At 39.1% G+C, this 14,115-nt stretch overlaps 1 protein-coding gene across 1 annotated transcript in view; it reads left to right on the top strand.

The window, feature by feature from the left end:
- LOC129723768 (GATA zinc finger domain-containing protein 10) overlaps window positions 1–9,330 on the top strand; it is a 401,837-nt gene extending 392,507 nt beyond the window's left edge. Inside the window, exons 3-4 of the mRNA XM_055678182.1 lie at window positions 6,380–7,871; window positions 8,140–9,330. Of these exons, the coding sequence (XP_055534157.1) occupies window positions 6,380–7,871; window positions 8,140–8,480 (1,833 nt within the window). The 3' untranslated portion in view covers window positions 8,481–9,330. The remainder of the gene's footprint in view (window positions 1–6,379; window positions 7,872–8,139) is intronic.
- Window positions 9,331–14,115: the final 4,785 nt, after the last annotated feature.

Here is a 14,115-nt window from a genome sequence, read left to right as displayed (position 1 = left end):
CGTTGTACTTATCCTACAACATGCAAAATGTGCCGAAAACAATATCGATAACGAATTCTCTCAACTAATCTAGTTGATCGAGACCGCATTAGCCCCCCAGGCCAGCGTGCGATATTGTATTGTTTATATTGGCTGCTGCACTGAATTTTTTTCGAACTAAAACTTTGATTTTTAACGACTTTTTACCTGTCAACATTCAAGTTTACTAATGGCAGATAGTGTGTGCAGCTGGGAAAGCATAAAATAAGCGAACTGAAAATATGGAAAAATATACCGCATCCAGACAGGACTTGAATCCGCAATCTCCTTTCCGGCATGGGGCTTTGGCAAATTAAACTACTGGGACGGTGGTACTGTTCCAGAGTATATATTCGTATAACATTCAACTGCCGTCTATTCTATTGCTCACCCCTATCATCTTCACACACTGTTGTGTAGGCATTATTTCTTCCTGTACTTTAGTTAATCAACACACCATGTCGGAAACAAGGAGGTTGCGGGATCAAGTCCTGTCTGGATGCGGTATGTTTTTCCAAGTCTTTATCATATTTTCAGTTCGCTTATATTTCGCTTCCTAAGTTGCACACACTGTCTGCCTTTAATGCACAGGAATTTTGCATCGGCACATTTTTCGAGGAGACAAAACGAAATTCGAAAAGTCGTTTCCCAATGATGTCATGGTATAAGCAATAATTCGAATGTTATTATCAAATCGATCATCGACTGAACTGCGCAGTGGTTTATTTAAACAGCACGTGCGCTGCACGGTAAGCGGTATCGCTAATAATAGCAGGAAAACACTTAACCACTTAGGTTGTCTAACCTATCCTCTCTCTTCATTATTCTTCCGCACTCATATCCCTACTGAACGCAACCCACATTCAGAATGAGTAACGTGATCAAGGCTAACCACTGTTTCTTCAATCCTTCATAATCATTGATTTAGGTTTCCCTCTAAAAACTTGCCTGTCTTAAAACTCACCTTTTTTTTTTTTTTTTTCAAAACACCCCAGAATAAAATTCAGGTATTTTGAAATTTCTTCAATCTTATATCGGTTTTGCCGTTTTCGAATTGTCTGTATCCAATGTACCGAATTTTATTAATTTATGGAACTACGAAAGTTGAAGATGTTGTGTATGAGACACGACAGCAGGATTAACGTAGATTTACGTCAACGTATACGCGGTTGGTTGTACCGTATTAGAAAGAGTAGATTAGATATACCTATATTAAACTTTTTTGATACCGCGTACAAATAATCTTCCGAATTGAGTAAAAATAATCAGGTTTATTGTAAAAATATCCCGTTTAAAAAGCGACCCCAGTGTATCTCGCAATACGCTAGGGAATACACTCGATAAGGTTCAATCAATTTGATGGTAAATTAAGCGGTAAATTAGGAAAGAATTCCCTTTCAACTCTCCCTTTTTCAACTGATTGGTAACCCTGAACCCAGTTTAACCAGCTGGAAGGCGAGAACAGTTGCGTTTATTTTGGTTATTTATTCATTAGTGTACTTAAGTTATTTGTTAAGTATTTAAAAACAACGATAAAATTATTCGTCACGATTTCGTAAAAGGAATTCTCGAACTTTTCCGGCAACCTTCTTCGTCCATTGTTTTGGCTATATCATTCCACCAGATTTTGATTGATGTCTTCGATTTTTTTTTCTTTTACCTTGAGTCTCCTCTTCATGATTGCCCAGTATTTTTCAATAGAGCTGAACTGGGGGCAATCGGGTGGGTTAAGGTCTCTTGAAACCAACTGGACCCCCTTTCCTGCATACCATTCAGCACCTGGTCGTATAGCTTCCGAGCACGAATTTTGACCACACCATTCTATTTTAAAGTCCGGTTTGACTGTTTGCTAGCTCGATACGACTTGATTCCTTCACGGAGTCGAATTCACTTCACAATTTTCTGACCAAATCACGGCCCGAAAGATTGGGATTCCTCTTGATTAACAATCTTACCACGCAGTTTCCGGTCGACAGTTTCACTCTGATGATTGGCTTGAGGCTTCCGAATCGTTGTCAATGTTTCCTTATACCACCATGGATTTTTCAAATAAATGTCCACAAATTTGTCCCTTCTTTCGGCATTCATGTTGATTGTTAACAAAATACAGTCGTCTTGTAGAATGGTGAAAATACCTTGGTCAAGCTAACACACGGGGGCGGTGATCTTCATACCAAAGGTAGGGAAAAAAGACAAAACATTACCTAAAACCTTAAGGCCTATGCCTCACATCTACACTACTGAAGTTGATGAAGAAAATGGCAGATAACCATATACGCAACGAGTTTCTCAAGAACTCACCACTATATAAAGATCAGCATGCTTACCAACCTGGTAAATCGACGGAAACTGCTCTTCATGGTATAGTTAATCTTATCAAAAAGTCGCTGAAGTATTAAGAGAAATGCGCTATGCGCATTTCTTGATATTGAAGGCGCTACAGCTCTTCTAAAAAGAAGGGTTGACAACACTACAACAAGTCGGATTCAGAAAATCGGCATATTCTCGGACAGCCAAGCTGCACTACTAGCACTAAGGTCCGCCAAATGCGTATCCAAATTAGTTTGGAAGTGCAGCGCAGCACTACGAGAGCTATCACGGCAGAATCACTGGGTACCAGGACACTCTGGCATCGAGGGCAATGGAAACGCCGACTGCCTCGCAAAATAAAGATCAGTTCAACAATTCATTAGACCTGAGCCATGTCTAAGCACCTCCAAAACCGCCGTCAAGCGCGAACTTATATCATGGGAAACGCTAGAAATACCTAACCAATGGAACAATACACAGGGTTGCAGACAAGCTAAACAGTTTAACTCTCCAAACCATGCTATAACCAAGAGGCTTCTCGGTCTCAAGCGTGGTGAGCTACGTCTCTACATGGGAGTTATTACCGGACACTGTCCTGCTCTTCACCATCTGAAGAACATCGAAATTGTCGGATGTGATAACTGTCGCTTCTGCAACCTTGCAGTTGATCGTCCGCTCATATGCTTTGTTATTGTGGAGCCCTTGCATTTGCAAAGTACTACTTCTTCGGACGTTACCTTTTGAATCCATATCAGGTATGGAAATCTAATCCCAAAAAGGTCGTTAGTACCTCGTAATCTGTGTACAGCAATCAGGGCCTGCCACAAAAGATAATCGATATGATTGTTGCAGGGGCTCCTTTAGTCCCAATGCCCTTCAGGCATACAAAAAAAAAAACACACGAGGGCGCCAAGAATTTGGTATTCTTCCAATATGTTAGAGGGGCAGGGTGAATGTTTACCTACCGTTTACTTCTTGACCAACATAAGAGCTGCGTGTAGCAATTTTTTGCACTATACTTGTCTTTTTGTTTTGTGTTGTGTTTCTGCTGCTCGCAGAAAAACTAACAACATTCTGCTTAAACACTGCTAAGCGAAACAAGTGGTGAATCACTCTAGAGAGAATACACAGAAGAATTCTGTGGTGTGCACTGCTTAGATAAATCTGATAGCATTCGAAGAGCAAACATGCATGACGGGTAGATGGATTTTTTTCCGTTCGAGATGCAGAGCAAACAACGCAATTTACTTTCCTACCTAGATAATTCCCTCATTGGATATCTGTTTAAGTAAAAGCACTGCAGTGAGCTCTGCTATGTAGTTATTGAGTGTGAGAAAGATTACTCCAGTTTATTATCTCTCTGGAGAAATATTTCAGATTCCACAGCGGTGTTCTCTTCAAGCAAGTGCGTCGCTTTACCCACCAGTGTTAAAACAATTGTTTTCGTATTGAAAGATGATCTCCGATAGTGTTTCTCTGAGGCGAAAACAAGCCTGGTCCTAAGCACGATGATTCTATCGTGAGGTGAGATATGTAATAAGGGGCCATCTACATTCCACGTGAACAGCCTTGGGGTGGGGGGGTCTGTGTAATGTCCACGGTCCATACAAAGTTTTTAGAATTTATATGGGCAGTTATCCAAGGAAGGAGATGGTAGGTCAAAATCATTAAAAACCTGTCCACGTGGAATGTGGATAGCCCCTAAGCCCCTAAGTAACCTGATCTTGACATTCCACTTGAGCTAAGATAACGATAGACTATCTTCTATCAATATGTTTATGTCAATAACTTCCATCCAACACTATCAAAATAACTCTCTGGAAAAAATTCAAAATTATATCTGGGTTTGATTTTCAGACTTTGCGCGTAATCCTGGTACTGGATATATTGGGTAGTATTTGACCATTTTCGGCTGTTTTCCAGGAACCAGACGTCACCATCTTTGATTTAAAAGTGATATCTGAGGTCAATTCTTGGCCTCTGAATATCATCCCGGCCTTGGAAATACTCATATTTAGCAGCATTTGGCCAGTTTATGGCTGTTTTCTAGAAACCGGAAGTTTCCATTTCGGGGTGTCTAGGGTAGATTTCGGCCGTTGTCGCAGTCACAAAAATACATCATACAAGACTCGTACTATTGAAAAATAGTACAATCGTTAACATCATAAAATCACAGTTTTCCGCATTTTGGAGAACGCATTACTAATTTTCTCATCGACTACTGCAATATTAAAGGAAATCCGTTGAAAACTGACAATTTTCGTGACGCTCTCGATATTTAGATTTTCATTCTACGTTGCCGAAAGACATGATTCTACGTCAAAAAATCGAAACTATAGCGGTAATTTTTTGATTATTATTAACTTTTTTAGAAAAACACTTGGATATGTTTAGATTTTTATCTAAAAGACGTTATAGTACAGGATGGTAAAAACCAGGAAATCCGAGAATACCAAGGGATTTATTTTGCGATCAGGAAATTCAGGGAATATCATGGAAAACTGAGAAACAATTAGGGAAAAAAATTCAAACTATTTTAACGACTCATCAGCCCTAAAGAGTTCTCTATTATCACAAGAGGCTCATTAAGAGATGTTTTTAACCCACACATGTCTTTTTTTACCCCAGAAAACCTCTTTTTGAAAAGCTTAAGAAAAAAAAGGAAAATACTATATTTAAGTTCTGAAATAGCCAATGTATGTTTTATTTTTTCAAGGATGCGAAAACAAATAAGGGCTGAGGGTGTGATTTAGACTTAGAAAAAATTACCCTCATTCAGACAGGACACGAACCGCAAGATTTTAATGTTGAATAGTGGAGCAAAATTGTGAAACGTGACCGCTCAAGTTCAAGTATTCATGGGTAAACTCGTTTCATTTTACGATTATTTTCTAGTCTTTTTTTTTGGAAAAAGAGTTTTCACACACTATCAATCTCTTTTAAATTGAAGGATATCCTTAAAACTGGATCACGTATTTAAAGGTTTTGGATTGAGGAATTCGTATCATGGTTTTTAGTCAAGAAATATGGTTTCATCGCAGCATTAACAAATTATTTCTCCACCCTTGACATTCAAACAATGGCATTGTCAACCAAGAGCTTAGATAGAATACAAGTCAGTAAAAATTTGCATAGTTCTAAATTGGTTAACGCATATTTCTTAATGACAACTAAAAATATTTTGTGTTAGTATGTGTTTTACATGTGGTTCGAAAGTGCAAGTATTAACCCTGTCCCCGCGAAGAGAAATCAATTTTAACATCGAAAAATGACATTCAAACTCTTATTGCTCAGCAACCGCATAATAGGCATAAACTATATTGCATGTGGATGATCAATCTGTTCTCTAACTGCTTAGAATATTTTCATCGTTGGAAATTTCAAGTATAGTTGGTAAACTGTTATCAAAGTATATTTAACAGGTGATGCCATATGGCATTTTGAACTTAGTTCTGTGCTTGGGAATGATGTCGGGGCAAATAAAATATTGTCTGCACGCTTAAAAATAAACAGTGAATTTTTACATTTTTTACAGAAATTTTGAATATTTTACAGATGATGTTACAAGTACGAATGAAAGGAAGAAAATTTGCTTAACCAGAGTATCACAAAAACTCCACAAGAAAATATTTATGGAAGGAAAAGCGTGTGAATATTAACATCTGCTAGTCGAAAGGCTACACATATATCTTTAGAGAGACCTAAGAAGAGGGTTAAAGATCACCTGTTTTATACCATTAAAAGCATTCTATCGAATATTTTCAATATCCATTTTTACTAAAGAAAAACTAGTTGTTTTTCTTAGCAGGACCAAAGTGCTTCATCAATCTAAAAAGCTTTCCGTATATTTTATGTTTAAGATGGGTAATAATGACATTAATTTCAAACGTGATAATTTTACAAGTCTGTAACTTTTTTCCAAGTCTGTAACTTTTTTAAGTTTTTAAGTTTTTTTGTTGTCTCTAATGGAACGGAAGAAGAAAATTTTTTTTTTTTCGACGCGAACGGAATTCACATCATCACCCTTTTTTTTTCTTCGTCACCCTTTCAGATCAAATGGCGCAACAACATTGTGGCCACTATGGAACGCTACGAACCTGCGCCAATATCAGCAGCTACTCTGCCATCATCCTATCTGCATCACCATCAATCCAGTAGCGACAGCAGCTGCAATCCCGAGTACTCCTATGCTTACTGCGAACCAATGGTACTGAAGCAGCAGTCCCTGCAATCAACACCACAACTGCAACAACAGCAACAACAACAACAACCATCACCACCAACACAACAACAATCGGGCCAACTACACCCGAGCAACATCCCACAGATACACAAAATCTCCTCGTCGGTCTCGAGCAACGCGCTCTCCAAGCTGCCATCCACCAATTCTCTACGTGCCTTATTGAGTAAGAGCTTTCGGAAGGGTTCGGTGTCCTCGAACTTGGCCGGGACGTCCAGCAGCGGCCTAGGGGCAGCAGGAAATCCGCTCCAGGAGAAGCACACCTTCACCACCCGCTACGGAACTAAAGAGAACATCTACGAAGACGTTGGAGCAGGCTCCAATCTGGGCGCGATGGCTGCTGCTAAGCCAGGCACAAGCATGAATTCTTCTTCGATGCAAAGCTTCGAATCGATCAATAAATTCAATCTGCACGATGAACTGCGACATGTGCAGAGCCAGCACGACCGAATCATTGGGGAGTTGAATCTGTCGGTGGAAACGTTAATAATGCCCTCCAAGGATGAGCAGGACGCGATCGAGGAACGCCTAAACGAGATCCACTGTGCCCAGTTTCACGATGAAATGTCCCAAGATGACTGCATAGCGGCCGGATCATCCAATACGGCAGCGATGATCCACCTGCAGGAGCGACTGTCCCCGACCACTTCGCAGCCGAACAGTGGTGACGTAGATAGTGGCATTAGCGGCAGTAGCAGTAGTGGCGCTAGCTATTCCAGTAGTATGTTATACCGGACCACCGCGATGTATACGAACAACAGCAAGACGGTCACGATTAACGATAATGCCGACGGCAGCGGCTCCGGAACGTCCATGATAGCCGGAAGCAGTTCGATACGGAGCAGTTGTGGTAGCAATAGCGGTTGCGGCTCCATTCCCATCGGTTACGCTACATGTGGAGGCGCTAGTTGTAGTAAAATGGCTTCTAACGTTGTGATACCTAACGCGAATAGATTAACTTGTTGTTTCTACTCCGATAAGCTAAGCAAAAATAGTAAATGCAATTCCGAGCACTTAAGCACACTTGCGGACAAGTCCAGCTTCTGGAACAAGTTGGGCAAGTTGAAAATCTCTGGTGTATTCGGTGGTGCCAACAGTAGCAATAGCAGCTGCAGCTCCACCAGCAGTAGCAGTACAAACAGCCAGCAGCATTTCCATCCACCGCACCACAGTCACCATCATCCGCATCTACACCACCATCACAACCATGCGCTCATGAGCCATACGCATCCGCAATTGCCCGGTCTGAACCATTCCGTTCCGACGACTACGACGAATACTGCCACGATCGCAAGAAGCAACGGTAATCTAGTGTAAATCTAGTCCCCAAACTCCCCGTAGACCCGACTTGTACCCGTTGTACTAGATCACCACAAATCACCTACTAGCTATAGACTAGTCAACCTCCAACGTTTCGGCCCCTGCGAGTGCAAAATTGCCAAAAACCTTCCCTTCAAAGTATAAAGTAAGCAAAAATCAAAATCAAAAAAAACTTAAATCAAAACCAACCAGTAGCGCATGAACCCCCAACACAACCCAACTACTTACACAATCAAAACCAAAACTTACAGAAGCCGATCAACGTCTGCATCTGCACCATCATCACCACCATCATCATCTTCCGTCACCGCCGGTCACTGCGACCACCATCGAACCGTGGTGGCAAACCCCGACCGAGCAGTGCTTCATGATGAATCCTTCGCTATGCACCGGTTGCAGTGGAGCCACCGAAGCCTATCAGATGCCTTGCGAGGTCTTAGTGCCACCCCCACAACCGCCGCAGCTGTGCTCCCTGTCGTCGATCGGCAGCGGGGTGAGTATCCGGCCACCACTGCCGCAACCACCACTACAAACGCAGATCGAACTGGAAGAAGACGAGGAAGAATCGAAAGCGGAAGAAAATGCACAGTAGAGAAGAAGCAGAAGAAAAAGAAACCGTTCCGTTTATGATTGTGATGCTTAACCCTCGAACGAGTAACCGTACTAAATAGTAGCGCCCAATTATACGACTGTAAATAGAGTAGAGAAAGCGCAGAATTTTTGAATTGTATAGTAAATTATAACTGTCATTTTAACACAAACAGCATCTATATTGTCAACTATGTATATGTATATTTTAGCATCGAACGCTCGATTGTCTTGTAAATACAAACAAATAGGAGAACCAATTCGTCGAAAGCGAAACAAATAAGGAAAAACAACTTTTTATTAGTGTGAATAGTTAGTATTTAAAAAAAAAAACAATACGAATGTGTTGAAAAGATCACCCACAGAATGGTACTAAGCGATACGAATCGACACACGGACCATCAAGTTGGATGCTGTAATCTTGTTTTTGTTTTTCTTTTCGTTTCACACCATTAACCATTGGTTGATTTTGCGTCTCTGGCAGGATGGGATTTTAACGAATAACGAGCAAATTCAAAATTGTTAACTACTTCGCTTATGTTTTCGGGCAATGTTTTGTGGCAACTTAGGTACGCGGAAGAACCATGTCCGGAGCCAAATGCTGCGCTCTGTTACGAGGTAAACTCTTGAGGTAAAATCGAAGGTAAAATAGAGAGAAAAATTAAACCTATCACATTATTCGGGCAGGCAGCGCGAACGAAACATTCGCGCGACAGAGCAACAGGAAAAAAAAACACAGAACACGAGAAAGGAAAATGCCAAAGAATACATTTATTGAAGTAATATTAATATATTTTTATACTTAATGTTATTTAAAATAAATATTTAGAAAGGAAAAATCATTGGAAATGAAACGATTGTTGTTAGTTTGTTTCTGTTTTTAAAAGAAATCACCCCAATAACCGTTCACAGCGAAAGTAGAGGTGAGTATTTATTCGGTAACGTAAGCAGAGTTTGAACCTGGTGAGTAAACTGTTTTTAGATGTTTTAGTAGATTTTCAGCTAGTGGGAACGCGCAGTCAAATCAAGTAGGAAATCTATGTTCAACACATCCTTCATTCATAGAAATCTCCGCATATGTATAAAAATCTCAATGAAGTCCACAATGAAATGTGGTGCATATTAATGTTGAATTTTACACTATTGACGTTTGCATCGGATAATTCCGAGGAATTTGGAAAATAATCGCTTAATTTAAAAACTCGAATTGGCTGTGGGTTGTGGACCTAATTCCCGTTGCGTTCAATTTTTCTTTATTTGGAACACACTCATATAGACAGAGAAAAAACTTGTATTGAATGACATTCAATCATTTCAATTGGTATTAATCGATTCATTTAGACGGCAATTATCCTCTATATTTAACAGAAATTACTTCACTCTCAGTTTTTTATCAACGTCGTAGGGTAAGAAACGGCTTAATTAGTGACGTTTTTTTGGTCAGTCGAAAAAACCCTTGAATTTTCATCAATATCGACAATTTCGGTTTCGAAGTTTCGTAGTCATCAGGCAGGTAATCATTAGATCATCTTAGCAAATTATGCGTACTGTGGAATTCTCAAAATCACCGTAATCACCGTATCAGTACCTTCATTCGGCTCGTATTTCACAAGCCTATCGTAAGCAATCTTCGACGTAAAATTGAGACAACTTTTAAACGCTGGAAATAGTTTTTTAAGAGAATGATTGGGGATCAATGTGTGAGAAGACCGAGGTCCCCGTGGAAACAGTACAAAAGTGCTCACGTTTAGAAAAATTGACTTTATTTTCTTCGTTGTTGGAAATGTAATTATTTCGATATTTCGATATTCGATAATTCAATTGAAAATTTGTATACAGCTTCTGTGCTTGCTTACTAAATGTATTTAGTTAGATCAAACAAAAAATGGGTTAATGAACTCCAGTTCACAACTATCTGATTTTTTCCAATCTAATTGCAGATAAAATGGTATTTTTCTGTTATTTTGATTTTTTATGAATATGATTTTTTCTTTCCTGAATAACTAGCTTTCAAAAACTATCAACTGCTCAACCATAGATAGGATTGTAATCATCAACATGCCGGTGGATAGATAAAATGCATAACAAATTTGTTAGATTATAATTATCTTTATTGTTCACCAGCTGAATAAATAAAATAAATGCAAAATTTCTAGCTCGAATTTCTTCGTACAGTTTTTCCTTTGCGGTGACATCTCCACCCAGGTTTAAACCCTTGAAGAGATTCCGGTGTTTACAGGGTGACTCGACCTTTTCCAAACCCGGTCTACCTCTAAACATAGCCTAGTTCGAAAGAAAAATCACTGGGATCAGGCCGGTGTATCACACATTCGTCCAAAAAAGAGTTCATCGGTTTCTCGGCTGCATGCCGCACTCGATACTACGACTTAATCTGTTTCGATGTTGATGGCCAAATTTGGGTCCTAAAGCTATACCAGTTTTTATCATTTGAAAAAGATGCGTTTTCTGAACAAACCGTGATTTTTGAAAAATGTTTGTTGTTGTCTTTCGCTTTTTCAATGAAAAATAAAAAACTGCACGAAATGTGTTGAATTACAGTTCGCCCATGTACTTTGTACTGTACTTTAGAGTAGTTTTTTATTCTTCATGTAAAAATTGAAGGACTAGGATAAACATTTTTTTTTTAAATCACGTTCGGCTGAGAAAATTACACTCTTTCAGCTTATATCGAAAAAATCATGTCACAAAATATCAAAAAATTGGTCGCACTAACAAAAATACCCAACACGAAAAAAATACCGAAACATCTGGAAACCGTGTCAAACTTTAGGACCCAAATGAGGATTATTTAAGGATTATTTAAGGGGTATCCAGGAAGATTTTTAAAAATGGTAATTATTGTTTTAGTTTATGAGAATGGGTCTTCTTTTTTGTAATAGAAAACTTGTGAAAAACCCCACGCCATTACTCAATTATTGGCTGGTGTAGCGCTATTTCAACTTAAAAAGGCAATTAGACAACATCAATTAAACACTAAATTAATTGGTTCGATAAACGTTTCTTGATACTCGCTGTCTTGTAACTAAAAATCCTCATTTTTTCATCCGGGTGCTTATAACGGGAGTCACTTCACGGAGAAATATATTTCACTCTCACGTTCACTTTACTTTTAGAGACCTATTCCCGATTACACCTTAAGTGAGGTGATAAAAATTACCTCCGTGAAGTGAAATTGCCAGTGAAGTGAAATTGAGAATAGGACAAGTGAAATGAGAATGTTTCCCAGCTCAAAAATTTCTTAGTCCCAGAAAGTCGATTTTTCAGTTTTTTAGATAACAGCAGATCTTGACGTTTGCAAAATTTTATATGACAATCATAATAACCCAGGTTTCAAGGCAGATGTCACTTTGCGACGTTTTTCTCACTTACGTGAGTCCCGTAATAGAACTTTATTCACTGATTTCACCGTGAAATGACTCCCGTTTTAAACACACAGAGCCGGATATATGATTGTGGGGGCCCGGGGCCCAGTTTTAAGTGGGGGCCCAAAAATAAAACAAAACCAAACCAAATGTTTTTGAAAGATGTCTCCAACTGCTCGAAAACCGGAAATTTTTTCTTGATATCTGAACAAAAATTTTCACACAATTTGACAAAGACTGCGCAAATATAAGGCGACCCTGACAATAATCTACGGAAACTAGGAAAAAACTACACACATCTGCAGATCAATGAAATCTCCACAGGGACTCTGGAAATCTGCATTTTGCAAGGCACATCCCTGATTCGGACAAGTAAGTAACAGCAATGTATTCAAAAAACTTGTGAGTTATTTTCTTTCTCTGCTTGGGAGATGGTTCGACTCAAATGGAGTGTTAATGGTGCTTATTACGGGCGTCACTTCACGGTGAAATCAGAGTGAAGTGAATAAAGTCCCATGACGGGACTCACGTAAGTGAGAAAACAGAAAACTTCATTTCAGTGAAGTGAGAACGGAAAAAGCGACGTTTCGCGTGGAATTATTTCACGACCATTTTGAACGGTGAAATGATTCCACGAAGATGCCATAAGTCTTAAAGTTAATTGATTTGTTATCTAATGGTAAATATTGGATTTATTCTTCAGTAACGAAACGAATCCGAATTTGATCCGTGCCTCAAAGCGGTAAAATTTTCATTTTTTTGCCCGATGAAAAAAATGCAAACTAGTTCAGGAAATTTTCGATACCGAAAAAAACATTTTTTTTTATGCCGAATGTCTTAGAAATGCAGAACTCGTCAAGATCTGGTGTTATCTAAAAAAACGACTTTCTGGGACTTAGAGATTTTTGAGCTGGGAAACAATCTCATTTCACTTGTCCTATTCTCAATTTCACTTTACTGTCAATCTCACCCCACGGAGGTGATTTTGTCACCTCACTTGAGGTGGAATCGGGAATGGGTCTAAAAAAGTGAAATGAGCGTGAATGTGAAATATATTTCACCGTGAAGTGACTCCCGTAATAAGCACCATTGTGTGGCATTCCAAGCACAGATAACAGACATCCAAGCTAAAACAAAAAAATCCAGAAATCGCGTGTAAGATTTCAAATTCTTACTCGTTTGGAAAGCTAACAACATCTTTCTGCAACTTGCGGTTTTAATCACTTTAGTGATGGCAGCGCTGTATTAAAGTCAAAGTTGCCAGACGCATGATAATTCTCGCAGATTTCAGGTCAAATTATAGACTCGCTGTTTTTGCAACGATATAACACTGATTTTGTGAGGTTTGCGTTTATTTTTTCAAATCAACACTAAAACAAACAAATTACGACTGCTCAACAGTCTACAATAAAAAACGGCAACCCTTCTTATTGCGATAACATCGATAAGAGCTAGAAAACTTCGAATTTCATCAAATCATTGACCTCCATTAGGTTCTTAGCGCCACCATACTGCATTTTGCGACATGTAAAAAAAACCGTTGCATCTTTTTACACATGAAGCGAAATAAGCTAGGATATCTGTTTCTGTATTCAGCGATGCCAGATTGGAAGACATGTCTTCAAATCAAAGATATTTACCCTGTGTAAACCCTGCGGTGAAGACATCGAAATAAATTTAGTATTTTTCAGAGGTGGTGACCTACTTTTTTTTTTTGGTCGCCAGTTTTCGGTTTGCCGGCATTTGAAAAAATGACCTGGCATCCCTCTGTGTATTTCAAGAGAATCCAAGGTGAACTCTTATGGATATCAATTGGCACTCGCGAAAAAATAACACTGAAGAAAAGTTTCGGATTGAAACACACAAGTTTTTTAATGCATTGCTGTTGCTTACTTAATGCAGATTTTTAGAGTCCGTGTGCAGATTTTGTTGATCTGCAGATGTTTGTAGTTTATTCTTAGTTTCTGTTGATTATTGTCGGGGTCGCCCTATATTTGCGCAGTCTTTCTCAAGTTGTGTGCAAATTTTTGTGAGCCTGTGGATCGCAATTTTTTCAAATTGCGGTAGGTTTTTCAGATATCAAAAACAAAAATTCTGGTTTTCGAGCAGTTTCTGCAACTTTCAAAGACATCAATTCCTCTGTTCAAATTTTTTTGCTGTGAATCGATCTTTTGATGAATTTGACCCCCCCCCCTTAAATCCGGCTCTGTGAACAACCCAATGTTCAAAGCTTCGTGAGAAATTTTACCCAAAAAC

Source organism: Wyeomyia smithii, chromosome 1 (genome assembly GCF_029784165.1).
Source record: "Wyeomyia smithii strain HCP4-BCI-WySm-NY-G18 chromosome 1, ASM2978416v1, whole genome shotgun sequence".
In the NCBI taxonomy this organism is placed as follows: Eukaryota; Metazoa; Arthropoda; class Insecta; order Diptera; family Culicidae; genus Wyeomyia; species Wyeomyia smithii.
Note: the sequence above shows the minus strand (reverse complement) of the source record. Positions and strands in the feature narration are given on the sequence as shown.